Below are 15,458 nucleotides of genomic sequence, written 5' to 3'. Positions count from 1 at the left end.
GCCCATAGTGTCCTCTTTGGATATAAAATTAATTATACCAAATCAGTGTTTTTTTCCAGTTGGACCCTCTGTGGATTCTGTTCAGATGGTTGGGAGTTTTACATTGGCCACAACCAGTTTGAAATATCTGAGGATATCAATATCTCCGAATCTTCACGATTTGTATAAACCGAACTACTCTAATGTTTTCACCAAATTACACTCAGACCTGGGACGTTGGACAGATTTCCCACTGTCATTACTGTGGTCAAAATGGTGGTTCTTCCCAGGATGTGTTATTTTTTTCCAACACCTTCCTTGTCATGTTCCAAAAAAGGCCTTTCAAAGTTTGAATGGTTCAATTTCTTCTTTTCTCTGGAGAAAGAAAACTCTGCGTATTAAATTGGCTACTCTACAGCTGACAAAAAGCTGCAGAGGACTTGATCTTCCTGATTTATATTTGTATTGCTTGTCTGTGCAATTGCTCGGAATAAGGGGATGGTGTGGACTCCTGGGTACCTCTTCTTGGGTGTCTTTGGAGAGAGATCAAGCTGATGGTATGGCATTGTTGACCCTTGCTCCGTCTTCTCCTGCATATCATAGTCCAATTCTGACTCATACCTTAAAAATGTGGCGTACGGTCAGTAAATTATTGGATATAACAGTAGAAGGTCCCTCTCCTATTTCTTCTTTGATACGTAACCCTTCATTGTCACTAGAGATCATGTCTGTAGATACCAATGATTGGTCGGTGAAAGGCCTGAAATTTTTAGATCAAATATGGGTATGGTAGCAGCTTAAATTATTTGATGACCTTTGTACTGAATTCGGAATATTCCCCCCACACCGTGTATATTTGCTAGGAGTTGCGCAGAGATTTATTGGGTGAGGACGGTGCCATTGTGCACTTGCAACAGAATTGGAGTGGCTATTAACAATTTCTGTCTTTCGTACTTTATTGATCTCTCGACTATATATATATACTTACAGGATGGGATTAAAATACTGGAAATTAGTGCAACACTTATTGATAGATGGAATGTTGATTAGATGAAGATGATTGGGGGGATATCTGGCATGCTACTCTGAAATTGTCCAGTTGTAATAAGAATAGGGAGCTGATATTTCAACTTCTGCACAGAACATATAGATACCCATTATACTTTGCAAAATTTAGTGATGCAAATCTGCTGTGTTGGAGAGGTTGTGGTGGTTTGGCTTCTTATTTACACATGTGGTGAGACTGTTCTATTCTATATGACGTTTGGTCTCATGTACAAAACTCCATTTCACTTATCACTCATTTTGAAATTCGGCTGACTGCACCTTTCTACCTATTGGGATGATGGGAAAAAGATCCTCCAAATAAACAGACACAAACATTTATTTTGCATTTACTACATGCTGCTAGGAGAGCAAAACTGCAATTTGTTCATTGGCAGCGGGTGGTTGCAGACATTGCAATAATGGAACATATGTGTCTCACTCGTCATGATACCCTACAGAAGTATGACTCTATTTGTAGGGCTTATTGGAAATGGAGACATGATTCTTGCGTGGAGGTGTAGTTGGTTAATTGTGTTCTTGGGATTTCTGGCTTTCTTTCTGTTCTTGATTGGGTATCCTTTATGCTCACATGCTATATGATTTGTCCTTGACATCTTCTTACACTTGTATATGTTTTTCTCATTTGTGTCTTTAAAGAGATTTAAAAAAAAAATCCTTGGGGAAGATGTCTGCTAGAAAACATTTTGTAAAGATTATTTTTTAGTTTTTTTTTTCCCTAAAAATAATTCTAGCATGTATCTTCCCTAAGAATTTTGTTGGAAAAAATGTTTTTAACTTTTTTTTTTTTTTAAGGGCTTTCTTTTCACTGGGATTTGGGTAATCTCTTCCAAACTGACCTGCCTTATTCATCATGGCAAGAAATCAAATATCCTAGATGCCAAACTGTTGGCGAGATTTGTTTGGCAGCAGTATCAGTTCTCTTGGCAGCCCTTCTAGTATGCTTTCCTCGAATTTTTCTTACCATGTTCTGAGTGGTGTTTGAAATAAATATGTTGTGTCTATGTTGGTGAAATGGTTTTTAAGTTATATGTATAGAGTATCTGTTATTAAGTCTCACAAGTATCTGAATATAATGTTTCACTGAGCATAGTTTCTTTTCTGACTGGATAGTTCTAGATTAGCCATCTGTGGTACAAAAAAATTAGACTCTTTCTTGACCACATATCTAATCTGTTGCTTTGTGAAGAGTGTAGTGAAGAATACAGCTGATATGAGTACAGGCACAGTTGAAAGTATTTTGGTCCTGATTTTATTAAAAGGATTCTTCTGACTTTGTATTTACAGAAAATTTCTTTGATAAATCATGGTTTTGATAAATCATGGCTTTAATGTTGATAAAAAAAAAAAAATACCATCTGAGGAACCATGTGGGTCATGTAACAAGGTGACTAGCTCAATATAAATGTAGCATTTTGTGTGCTTCAGTTCATGATATGCTTTCTAATAAAAAAAAAAAAATCTGCAAAATGAATTGCTTATTTATCAGTTTTAATACAACATACAAAATTATAAAATACTTTGTAAGTTAAAAGTTATTATGGAAAATTAATTTTGAAAATTTCATTTAGGTATTCCTTTACCATTTCCTACATTGTATGGCTCTGTGTATGCCACAGGAGGAATAAAATCCCAGTTTGAATGGGATTACTAAAATTCTAGATTACATTATGCTGTAGTCAACTAAAACTCAAAAAAATGTGAAGCATCTTGAACTCCCTTCTGAGTTTGGATTGGAAGCCCTTAAATGTCCAACTAAAAGAGTGTACCCATTATTAATAAGAGTGCATAATTTTAGTAATAATTAGGATACTTGCAATATCATCTGTCTTTAGCCTGCAAATAGAGAATACTCTATTTGCCATTTTGTCAATACATTTACTTGTGTAATATCCAGAGAGGAAACCACTTTTCCTAGAACAAGCAGGATGGTAGTCCTCACGTGTGGGTGACATCATCCTATGGAGCCCAGCACGGAAATTTCTGTCAAAGTTTCTAGAAGCTTCAGTCTCTTTTTTTCTGTGGTGCAATTGCATTGTGGTTCTGGAGCTCTGCTTCTAGCTCGTTTTTGCTCTTCTAAAATCTGATTTTTTTCTTCAGTCCCATATTTGGGTCCTCCTTCGCAGTTAGTACCTCTCCTTGGCGCAATAGGTAGAAAATATTTTCTGTTCCTTTCACAGTCTATTCCTGGTATCCCACTCTCATCAGCCCCCGGTCATCGACCGCGCTGGTTATTTTTTAATGGCGGCATCCAGTTTTCGCCGGTGCCCCCAGTGCGGATCTGCATAAGGTTTGCATCCTCTGTCTGGGGGCCTCGCATGACGTCCGAGGGTGTCAGCTGTGTGACCAGACGACCCCCAAGGGCCGTTGCGCAGGCCTGGATAAAATGGAGAAACTTTTCGGTTCCAAAACATCCGCTCTAGCCACACCTGTGTCAGAGTCCTCGACCCCTGGGGGTCGAGGGGAGCCTCTCGATACACTCCCTCTCACTCCTCTGACTGCATCTTCAAAGGACCGAGGGGACAGTGAGCGGTCTTTCATGATCTCGCCAATTTCCAGGACATCGGGATCCTCCATTTCCTTCATCGCCAGGGAAAGACAAGGCCGAGCACCGTGGGAGAATCCCACAAGCATCGACACTGGTCGCCATTGGCACACGGTTCTGGTGAGGTACCCGCAGCTGTCATACTGCCACCGAAGTGACCCCGTGGCCCGGAGGCCCTGTCCTCCAATATACCCGGGAGTCCCAGGCGTTCCAAGACGGCCACCGTGCCTTCTTGGAGAACCGAGGAAGCGCTGTGAAAATCTTGTCCCCCTTCCTCAGTCCTGGCTTCACTGGACTTTCAGGAGGAGTTGGACCAATGATGCAGAGTGCGGTGCTCTGTGGAGCATCGAGTCGTCCCTGCCACCGGCCTTCATACCAGTGCCGGAGCCTGCGCTGTCTATCTTGGCACCCCTGCTTGAGCATCTGTACATCCTTCTCGGCACCCTCCTAATCCAACCGGTGCCTGAGGGACCTTAGGTTACCCAGTGGCCACCAATGCCTCCTTCAGGAGCGATCCCTATTATTGGATCCTCCGAGGAGGAAGACACGGCCAGTGCTGTATTCCCGAGGCCTCAGTTCCCTTAGCCTTTGCCTTGGCCCTCTGGCTTCCCGCAGCCCTCGGGAACCATTGATTCCCGCAGGGCACAGAGTGCCTTCGGAGCCCTGGGCTAGGGTCCTCCACAGGTCTCGCCCGTGCCAGCCCTGAGATAGCCTTAGTGAGGAAGGAAGGCCCTTATGACCCATGGAGGGAGGATTCCTCGGAGTCTTCATCCGAATTCTCGGATGACCCATTATCTGAACCTTCCCCGCTGGAGCAAAGGCGTCAGTCCCGTCCCCCCCCCCCCAGAGGACCTTTTCTTTGCGGGGTTCATAAGGGCCATGGCCAAAGCTATTCCCTTCCAGCTTTTTACGGATAAGGATGCGTGACATAGGATGTTAGAAGTACTCCAGTTTGTCGACACTCCTAAGGAAATTGTGTCAGTTCCCATCCATGACATCTTTAAGAACCTTCTCCTTCAGATGTGGGAACATCCGATCTCCATGTCTCCAGTCAATAAGAAGGCAGACGCTACCTATTTGGTACACCAGTTGGTGGTCGTGGAATCTGCCCTCAAAAAGGCCAAGCGGTCCCATACCCACGCCTCTGACTCTCCGGGGCAAGAACATAGAGAGCTCGATGCTTTGGGCAGAAAGGTCTTTCAGGGCGCTATGCTGGTCACCCATATTGCTGCCTACTAGTTGTATATGACCCAATAAAACCAAAACCTCTGGAAGCGGGTCCAGGACCTTGCAGAGAGCTTGCCGCAGCAGAGTTGCTCTCTGCCATTTTCCTGCAGGGTCTAGAGGCTGGCAAACATGAGGTGAGATCCACCTATGATGTGTTTGAGACCGCGGCCAGGGTAGCCACCATGGGCATAGGCTTCCACCAGCCGACCTTCAGCTGACAGGCCAAATCATTGCTCACTCTGTGCGGGCCATGGCAACGTCTGTGGCTCATCTGCAAGCGGTTTCCATCGCCAAATTTGCCGAGCAGCAACGTGGAGTTTCCTTCACACTTTCACGACCCACTACTGCTTGGACAAAGATGGTTGACAGGACAGTGCCTTTGGCCAGTCCGTCCTCTGCAATCTCTTCCAGATTTGAACTCAATTCTCCCTGCCTAGAGCCCCTGGTTGGGTGCCAGGCCATCCGGTGCTGACCAACAGCTCCACTGCTGTTGTGCTCATTGTCAATTTGTTTTGCTACCTGTTGGCTGCACCTGGCGATGGGGGACAGCCTGGAGTTTGGTATTCACCCACATGTGAGGACTAGTATTCTGCTTGTCCTATGAGAAAGCCATCCTGCAGAGTTGGGTTCTCCTTTTGTTGTTTTATTTTTTTCCCTCGTATTTTTTATCTATGTTATGAGACTGAAGGGGGGGACCTTGCGTGGATGCGCAGATAGTGGCATGCTCAGTGTGCCAGTCAAAGCTTCTAGAAACTTTGACAAAAGTTTTCTGTGCTGGAACACCTGTTACAGGTAAGCAACTGTGCTTTATAGTATGTGCAATGGTTTGCTCTTATTCAATAATAAGTTGTGAGTTTTTTCTTTTATTCTTCATTAACCACATAACAACTAATTTGCCCGGTGGCTCAGTGGTATTGCTGGCCCAGGTCTCCTGCTCCCTGTGCCAGATTAAATTGTTGTGGAGGCAGCATTCATAGCCCCTGGGGTTTGAGGGGGAGAGTTATAGTCATTGTACATTGACACCTAGTGGCGGGATTTTGAGCCCATTATTGCAAGGATCTGGGAGGAGCCTTGGTGCATGGCTTTTGGCAGAGATCCATAGCTGCAATGTCTGAACTAAAGTAAGTTGGGATGTGCATTGAAATTGGGGAAAGCTCTTGGAGTAGTTGTGAATGAAGGCTTACAATGACAAATGCTAGCTGTGGTTCTGACTGAGCTGAAAACTGATGGGTGAAAAACAAATTCAGTAGCCCTATAAACAGGCTGGAGAGTAAGGTGTGTTTTGTTTTTTCTTTTATATCTATATACAGGTCATGAACAAGAATAAATTATCCACACTCAGAATGGATTAGGAATTTAATTTTGTGCCTGCTAATAGCTGGAATGATGTGCCTACAGGCATCTTATTTTCCTACACTTGTTCAATTTAAGCTAATTAATGTGTACAATTTTTAAATATGAGTATGTTTTATTTGTAATTTGAAGGAGAGGATTCAGATTGCTTTGTAATAAACTAAACTCTCTCTTCTGTAATTTGGTAGTATGAAACATATATAAAAGTAAACAGCTCTGTTTCAAGTTTTATGTCTATAGTAGTTTCAGTATTGAAGGGCTTTTTTAAGAATTTTTTGGGGGGGGGGGTTACTTTACTTGTGGCAGTCTTGGCTTTTTGTTAAATGTGGTTTTTCACTGTTAGAAGCTTGTTGTCCTCATGTGATACTTTATACTTATATAATATCTGAATTAATACATACACTGTGTTCTATATGTATTATAAAACAATGCTTCTAGTAATGTGCTACATTGAGGTACAAAATAGAAAGTTAAGAGGTTTTGGATGGCCATAATGAATCAGTTTTCCAGTCGTTGTTGTTATTGTCCGTGCATTGTGCTGTTCATGCTTAATTATTAATGACTGGCTTTTTTCTCTACAGCTTGTTCCTGCACTACTGTTATACTCATGGAGGAATGCGTCATAGCTCTTATACATGCATATGTGGCAGGTAGGACCCTAAATGTTACTGGAAAGACCTTGTTCAATTTATAAACATACCTATATCTCCTTTGAATGCAAGTCAAAATATTTTGATGCGGCCTTAAAAATGGATGATTTTTTTTTTTTTTTAATTTTTACTGTTTAATATACTTTTAGTCTGCTTTTCCAAGAATCCATGAATCCTCCCCATTCCCTCAATAAAAACAGCTCGTTTGATTCAAGTAAGTGAGAGAGCTATATTGTTAGCAAGTGCAAATGTATGGAATGCATTACCGATGGAAACTAGATAACAAAACACAAAAATCTTCAAAAAATAAATCTAAACTTGGTTATTCAGGAAAGCATTGTATGAAAGTCAATAATATTTTAACATTTTACATTTATCACTATTTCTACTTTTATTTTTATGATTTAATGATTTTTCATGCCTGCGAGTAACGACATTTTATGTACTGTTTTGAATGCTATTATGATTTTATAGGTTATGATAATTATGTAATAGTATTAATATTTTATTTCTGATAATTTATATGTTTTAGGAACTGACTATGTATTAGAATATAATATTGTTGTAAACCGTTTTGATGGAACCCACCGAATGACTGTATACAAAAACTTGTAAATAAAATAACTTAAAGGGGGAAACGCACATGATAAAATTATTATAATTTACAAGGTCATAATAAAGAAGTTCATTAGCAAGAAAAACAAAGCTAGTTAAATTAATAAATAATCCCATCGACAAAAGCAAATAACCTATGAAAGGGATTGAGTACTTTGTCTTCATGTTAGCTTGCAGATGCATGACTCATGCTACGCTTGAAAGTTTGCAGGTTGTGTGAGTCCTGGTCTTGTCAAGAACTTGCTCATACACTTCAGTATATATCATTGAATTGGTGGGCAGGATTGGGGGAGGTAGTGCTTGCAAATACTTTGTGAATCCATATTCATATTAATAATTTATTAGGCAACTTAACTGAAATATAAGCTGTATAATATATAGTAGCATAGTAAATGATGGCAGATAAAGACCAGACTCATCCAGAGCCACAGTTATAACCTTAAACAGAAGGCACAGAACTAACCTGCATGGAGAGGCAGTAACAACTCTAAAACACCTGCTGGGCAGTGCTGTCATTTACTGTTTCTTAGCATTTAGAAAGGTACATCTAGTGGACGACCAGTGGATAATGTACCTCTACCAGCAGATGAAGATGGAATAAAGCTAACATCATGGTATATATTCCCCTGCACTGATATGAGCCCGCCAGTATTCTCCAACTCCAGCAGATGGTGGATGTGCATCTCCCTACTGCGGATTGTGTTAAAAGTTTTGTTGTAGAAGGAGAAAAGAAGTTTCTCACAAGACAAGCAGGATGGTTGTCCTCACAAATGGGTGACATCGAGGATGGAGCCCAACCACGGAAAACTTCTGTCAAAGTTTCAGGAACTTTGACTGGCCCTTACTGGGCATGCCCAGCACGGCACTAACCCTGCAGCCAGCAGGGGTCTCCCTTCAGTCTTCTTTTTTCCGCGCAGCAGTAGCCACGCGGTAGAAGAGCTCTTAACCATGTTCCTGACAGGAATTTCAAACTCTCAGTTTTGAAGAAAATTTGCCCCACAGGGGTCTCCCTTTGTCAAATTTTCGGTCCGCGGAACTTCGGTAAGTTTTTGCCGTTGTTTGGTCGACTTCCGTCGAGTTTGGCCCTCGAGGCCTGTTGTCAGTCGACAGTCCCGCGGCTAAATTTTTGGCTCTTCGCCATGGCGTCGGGGTTTCGTCGGTGTCCGGACTGTACCCGAACTATGTCAATCACAGACCCCCATGGAGTCTGTGTTTTATGTTTGGGAAGCGAGCATGATGTTCTGACTTGCACTAAATGTGCTCTCATGACTCCAAAGGGTCGCAAAGCCAGAATGGAGAAGATGGGGCTCCTCTTCCACGCTCGTACCCCAACGCCATCGATTGCATCGACGTCATCGGAACCGGCACCGACGAGGTCTCATCATCATCGACAACCCTTCGGTGACCGTCCGCCTTCGGTGACTTCCCGGCCATCGACTCCGATTCCTTCCCCTGATGCTCGAGGGGATCGAAAGGAGAAACATCGCCATCGACATCATAAGTCTCGGCCTGTCGAGGAATCGACGTCATCGACCTCCGTACAGACCGAGCCACCGCCAAAAAAGCCTCGATCAGAGGTGGCACCGTCCACTCCTGTTTCGCAGGCACCGAGGCACCCCTCACCCCCTCGGGGTTTGGGAGTCGCGACTCCATCGGTGATGGTGGTCCCTCCGGCTCAGCCTCAGCCTCCCTCTCCCGTCGAGCCGGGTCTTGTTACCCCTGGTCTCCGGGCAGAACTGGACCGGCTGGTCCAGGAGGCCATCGACAAGGCGATGCAACGATTCCAACCTCCTCCGGCACCGACACCGGCACCGAGGGTGGAGCCGACCACCGAGCCCATTGCAGCCGCACTAGCTCCGTTGCTCACCCGGATGGAAGCGCTCATGACAGCCCTTCCACCGGTGATACCTGCGTCACCGACACCGGCAAGACCACTGTCACCGACAGGTTTTTCATCAAGTGGAGAAACACCGTATCGGATTCCCCCTTCGGGGATAGTTCCATCGGTGCCATGTCGTCCCTCGCCACCGACATTGTCTTCGGGGGCGATACGCACCTCTGCTCCACCGAGGTTTCCAATGCCGGCACCGATTCCATCGAGACCGACACCGATTCCTTCGGTGCCCATACCGGCACCGATTCCATCGAGGATTTTCTCGATGCCCCCGGTGACTCCAACTAATATTTCGGAGCCTCAACCTGGACCCTCAGGGGTTCAACCCCCTCGAGGTCCTGCAAGTCATCACCAAGATCCCTATGACACTTGGGGTGATGATACATCTACTGACACCGATGATTTGCCTTCACCACCCTCTCCTGCAGAGAGTAGAAAGCGTTCTCCCCCTGAGGACCTCTCTTTCATAAATTTTGTGAAGGAAACGTCAGAGTTGGTTCCTTTCCTTTCCAACTCCAATCTGAACAGGATGACAGGCACCAGATGATGGAATTGCTCCAATTCCTGGATGCCCCTAAAATAATCACTTCTATTCCCATTCATCAGGTTTTTCTAGACCTCCTTAAAAAGAATTGGGAATCTCCTGGCACTGTTTCCCCGGTCAACAAAAAAGCTGACTCTACATATCTTGTACAGTCAGCTCCTGGTTTTCAAAAACCTCAATTAGACCATCATTCCGTAGTCGTAGAATCAGCTCAAAAGATAGCTAAACGACTGAAGCCACACTCTTCCATGCCTCCTACTAAGGAAAACAAATTCCTAGATAATATAGGTAGGAAGGTGTATCAAGGAGCTATGCTGATTTCCAGAATAGCTTCTTATCAGCTTTACATGACCCAATATAATAGGGTCCTCCTGAAACAGATGCAGGAATACACGGATGCCTTACCTGAACAATTCCAGCCACAGCTTCAATCCCTCCTAAATAAAGGATTTGAAGCTGGGAAGCACGAAGTAAGAACAGCTTATGACATCTTCGATGCTTCCACAAGAATTTCAGCCACAGCCATCTCAGCCAGACGCTGGGCTTAGCTTAAGTCATCTGACCTGCGACTAGAAGTTCAGGACAGGCTATCTGATTTACCCTGCCTAGGGGATAATTTGTTTGGCGAGCAAATTCAACAAATTGTTGCTGAATTAAAGGACCATCATGAGACACTTAAACAGCTCTCATCTATTCCTCCTGACTTGCCTTCTAAACAAATGTTTAGGAAGGACTCCAAAAAGTCTTTCTTCCGTCCACGGAAGTATTATCCCCCTTCAACCAAGTCTAGGCCTGCAAGGTCTTATCGTAAGACTCAACCTCGCCAGACACACAAACAAAAGCCAACAGCAGCTCCACCACCTGGCCCTGCGGCAGGTTTTTGACTTTCACCTGGAGAGCATTTACCAAACCCCTCTTCCAAATATACCAGTAGAGGACGGCTGTGCCACTTCCCAGAAAGGTGGCAACACATTACCACAGATCAATGGGTAATAGCAATTATTGCACAGGGTTACCACCTCAACTTCCAGTCTCTCCCTCCCGACTCCCCACCTCTGCAGGCGTGGAGGCATACCGATCACTCTGCTCTTGTAGAGCAAGAAGTTTCTCTTCTCCTACTATCAAACGCTATAGAACCCGTTCCTCACTTACAACAAGGGCTAGGGTTCTACTCCAGGTACTTCCTGATCCCAAAAAAGTCAGGAGGACTTCGTCCAATCCTAGACCTACGGGCCCTCAACAAGTACCTTTACAAGGAGAAGTTCAAGATGGTAACCCTGGGCTCGCTGCTCCCTCTCCTACAAAGAGGGGATTGGTTATGCTCTCTAGACCTAAAAGACGCATATACTCACATTGCGATCACACAATCTCATCGCAAATACCTGTGCTTTCTGGTAGGCCGAAACCACTACCAATACAAAGTACTTCCTTTCGGCCTGGCATCTGCACCACGAGTCTTTACCAAATGTCTCGTAGTGGTAGCAGCATTCCTCAGACAGGAAGGTGTCCACGTCTACCCCTATCTGGACGATTGGTTAGTCAGGGCCCCAACCCAGCAGCTGGCTCGGTCCTCCCTGACTCTAACAATTCAAACCTTACTTTCTCTAGGATTTCTAGTCAATTACGAGAAATCCTACTTAGTACCATCTCACACCTTATCCTTCATTGGGGCAGACTTGGACACCTTACAAGCAAAGGCCTACCTTCCTCATCAAAGAGCGATAGCTCTTGTGTCCCTAGCTCGCCAGCTGCAGTATCAACACACAGCCACTGCTCGCCAATTCCTCGTTCTCCTGGGACACATGGCCTCCTCAGTCCATGTGACTCCCATGGCTCGTCTCGCCATGAGAGTTACACAATGGACTCTAAGACAACAATGGACTCAGGCTCTTCAGCCTCTGACCTCCCTTGTTACAATCACACATGCACTCCGGCTGTCTCTTGTCTGGTGGACAAATCAATTCAACCTACTACAGGGCTTGCCCTTTCTTCCACCAGATCCCCAGATAGTCCTCACCACCGACGCTTCCAACATCGGTTGGGGAGCTCATGTAAACACTCTACAAACTCAAGGTTTCTGGTCACCAGAGGAAGCCAAACACCAGATAAATTTCCTGGAGCTGCGAGCAATTCGCTATGCTCTCAGGACTTTTCAAGATTGCCTGTCAAACCACGCAATCTTAATTCAGACAGACAACCAGGTGGCCATGTGGTACATAAACAAGCAGGGAGGCACAGGCTCCTTCCTTCTGTGTCAGGAAGCTGCGCAGATTTGGGCGGAAGCCCTCTCCCGCTCCATGTACCTCAAGGCCATCTACTTGCCGGGAGTAGACAATGTCTTGGCAGACCAGCTCAGCCGAGTCTTCCAACCACACGAGTGGTCACTCAATCCTCTGGTAGCGACCTCTCTGTTTCACAAGTGGGGTTATCCCCACATAGACCTCTTTGCGTCCCCTCAGAACCACAAAGTGGACAATTACTGCTCTCTCATTCAGAGCCAACACTCTCCGCCCAGGGATGCATTCTCTCTCACCTGGACAACAGGTCTGCTCTATGCATTCCCTCCACTTCCTCTTCTGTCGAGGACTCTCGTGAAGCTACGCCAGGACGGAGGAACCATGATCCTGATAGCACTGCATTGGCCACGCCAAGTGTGGTTTCCCATACTCCAGGATCTCTCCATCCGCAGGCACATTCCTCTGGGAAAGGACCCGCATCTGCTCACTCAAAACGACGGATGCCTCCTCCATCCCAACCTCCAAGCCTTGTCCCTGACGGCATGGATGTTGAAAGGTTAGTCCTTCAGCCATTTAACCTTTCGGAATCGGTTTCTCGTGTCCTGATAGCTTCACGAAAGCCTTCAACAAGAAGATCTTACTCGTACAAATGGAAAAGGTACACATCATGGTGCACTTCTCAGTCCCTTGATCCCCTTTCCTGTCCATTCTCTAAATTCTTGGACTATTTGTGGCATCTATCAGAATCAGGGACTTAAAACCTCTTCTATTCGAATGCATGTCAGTGCGGTAGCCGCCTTCCATAAAGGTATCGGGGGTGTCCCCTATTTCAGTACAACCCCTGGTAACACGCTTTACTTAAAGGCTTGCTCCATTTGAAGCCACCTTTACGTCCTCCGGCCCCATCTTGGGACCTTAATCTGGTTCTTGGTCGTCTAATGAAACCACCTTTCGAACCTCTGCACTCCTGTGATCTTAAATATCTCACATGGAAAGTGCTATTCCTTTTAGCTATTACTTCAGCGCGCAGGGTTAGTGAATTACAGGCCTTAGTTACCTATCCGCCTTACACTAAACTCCTGCAGGACCGGGCGGTACTCCGCACTCACCCTAAATTTTTACCTAAGGTAGTTTCGGAGTTTCACATCAATCAATCCATCATACTACCTATCTTTTTTCCCAGGCCCCACTCCAACTCCGGGGAACAGACTCTGCATACCCTAGACTGTAAACGGGCTCTAGCCTTTTACCTAGACCGTACAGTTTCTCACAGAAAGAACACTCAATTATTCGTCTGTTTCCATCCTAACAAGTTAGGACAACCTGTGGGTAAGCAGGCTCTTTCCTCCTGGCTGGCGGACTGCATTTCCTTTTGCTATCAGCAAGCTGGCATTCCTTTCCAAGACCGTGTCAAAGCACACCTTGTGAGGGCCATGGCGACTTCAGTAGCACACCTTCGATCGGTGCCGCTTCCTGACATCTGCAAAGCTGCAACCTGGAGTTCCCTCCATACCTTTGCAACCCACTATTGTTTGGATAAAGCTGGAAGACAAGATTCCATCTTCGGCCAATCTGTCTTGCGAAACCTTTTTCCAACTTGATGTACCAACACCCTTCCACCTTCCCGGTAGGGTGCGGATGTCCTTTACCAAATTCCACCCCAGTTATTGTGCCTGTTGCACACCGTTGGGTACATTTGGTGCATGTCAGGACATCCTCAGCTCGGTACTCACCCATTGTGAAGACAACCATCCTGCTTGTCCTGTGAGAAAGCAATGTTGCTTACCTGATGTAACAGGTGTTCTCACAGGACAGCAGGATGTTAGTCCCTCACGAAACCCGCCCGCCACCCCGCGGTGTTGGGTTCGTTTATTTTATTTTCGGCACTGCCTGTAGCTATCAAAACAAGACTGAAGGGAGACCCCCTGCTTGGCTGCAGGGTTAGTGCCGTGCTGGGCATGCCCAGTAGGGGCCAGTCAAAGTTCCTGAAACTTTGACAGAAGTTTTCCGTGGTTGGGCTCCATCCTCGGTCACCCATTTGTGAGGACTAACATCCTGCTGTCCTGTGAGAACACCTGTTACATCAGGTAAGCAACATTTGCTTTCTCCCAGGACAAGCAGGATGGTAGTCCTCACATATGGGTGACGTCACTGGATGGAGCCCTATCACGGAAAACTTTCTGTCATCGTTTCTAGAAAGCTTTGACTGGCACACTGAGTGCACTGAGCATGCCCAGCATGCCATTATCCTTGTATCCACAGGGGTCTCCGTCAGTCTTCTTTTTTCCACACTGCAGTTAGCATCACTTTCAGGAGCTCTGTGAGAAATTTCTCACAACTTTTCCTTACTGAAACACTTGAAGTTTTACTTCACAAATAATTTTTCCCTACACGGGTCTCCCTTCGCATATATTTAATCAACGCTCAGTGAGTACTATGCCCAATTTTTTGGTCGGTTCTTGTCACTTCACTAACAGTTTCCCTGGCTTACCAAGCGAATTGCGGCCTCCCTTCTCCCTATGTTTTCATCCTCAGTTAGCCCCACAAAGCCTGCAAGTGTCCTCCTGCGATCCTCCACCGGGTTATTGGGGCTAGAGGGATAGGGTCTTCTCTAGTCTTTCTATGTGCTTCACAGTGAGTCGTCAACATTCCAATGTTAAGCTCTGCCATTTGCACTAGCCATTCGCACTAGCTTCGACAACTTGTGTATTTCACCAAATGCCTAGCAGTGACTGCTGTTTTCTCTATTGAGCAAAACATCATACACACTTTTCCTTGCATGGACAACTGCCTAATAGGAGTCAATCCAAGCAAGGAGCTCTAAATTCTCCACGACTCACTATAAATCTACTACCTGGGATTTCTGTTTAAGTACCATAAATCCCATATGGAGCAGTTCTGGACACTACAGTTGCAATGAACTTCCTGCCCAACAACCGCGCAGACATCCTGTCAAATTCCTACACATCTCTGCGCGTATGTAACATAGCCTCAGCCCCTCAGTTCTTTCACTGATGGGCCACGGGGTTTTTTCACTATCCACTTCACTCATATTCCCAGATTGGCTATGAGTAAGAATCAGTGGATTTTCAAATATCAGTGGCTCTAAGCTGTTCAACCACTTTTTTCCCCTGATCCATATTACTGATCTAGAACCAAATCCTCAGATGGTCATGGTCATGGTCGCATTTACTTAGGGTTGAAGAGTTCAAATCCACATCTTTCTAACGTGTAGCCAGATGGACTCAGGACCCATGAGTATAGTGTACTCCTGATAGCAGATGGGTGACGGAGTCAGATTTCAAAGCTGACGTCAGCCTACATATACCCGTGCAGGAAGCTTAGCTCT

General features: G+C 45.3%; 1 protein-coding gene across 1 annotated transcript in view; it reads left to right on the top strand.

Annotated features, from left to right (window-relative positions):
* PEPD (peptidase D) overlaps positions 1–15,458 on the top strand; it is a 766,251-nt gene that overhangs the window by 521,710 nt on the left and 229,083 nt on the right. Inside the window, exon 10 of the mRNA XM_029608350.1 lies at positions 6,751–6,819. Within this exon, the coding sequence (XP_029464210.1) occupies positions 6,751–6,819 (69 nt within the window). The remainder of the gene's footprint in view (positions 1–6,750; positions 6,820–15,458) is intronic.

The sequence above is a fragment of the Rhinatrema bivittatum genome, chromosome 7, assembly GCF_901001135.1.
Source record: "Rhinatrema bivittatum chromosome 7, aRhiBiv1.1, whole genome shotgun sequence".
NCBI classification, from domain to species: domain Eukaryota; kingdom Metazoa; phylum Chordata; class Amphibia; order Gymnophiona; family Rhinatrematidae; genus Rhinatrema; species Rhinatrema bivittatum.
The sequence above is the reverse complement of the archived record's forward strand: the minus strand, read 5'-3'. Positions and strand labels throughout refer to the sequence as shown.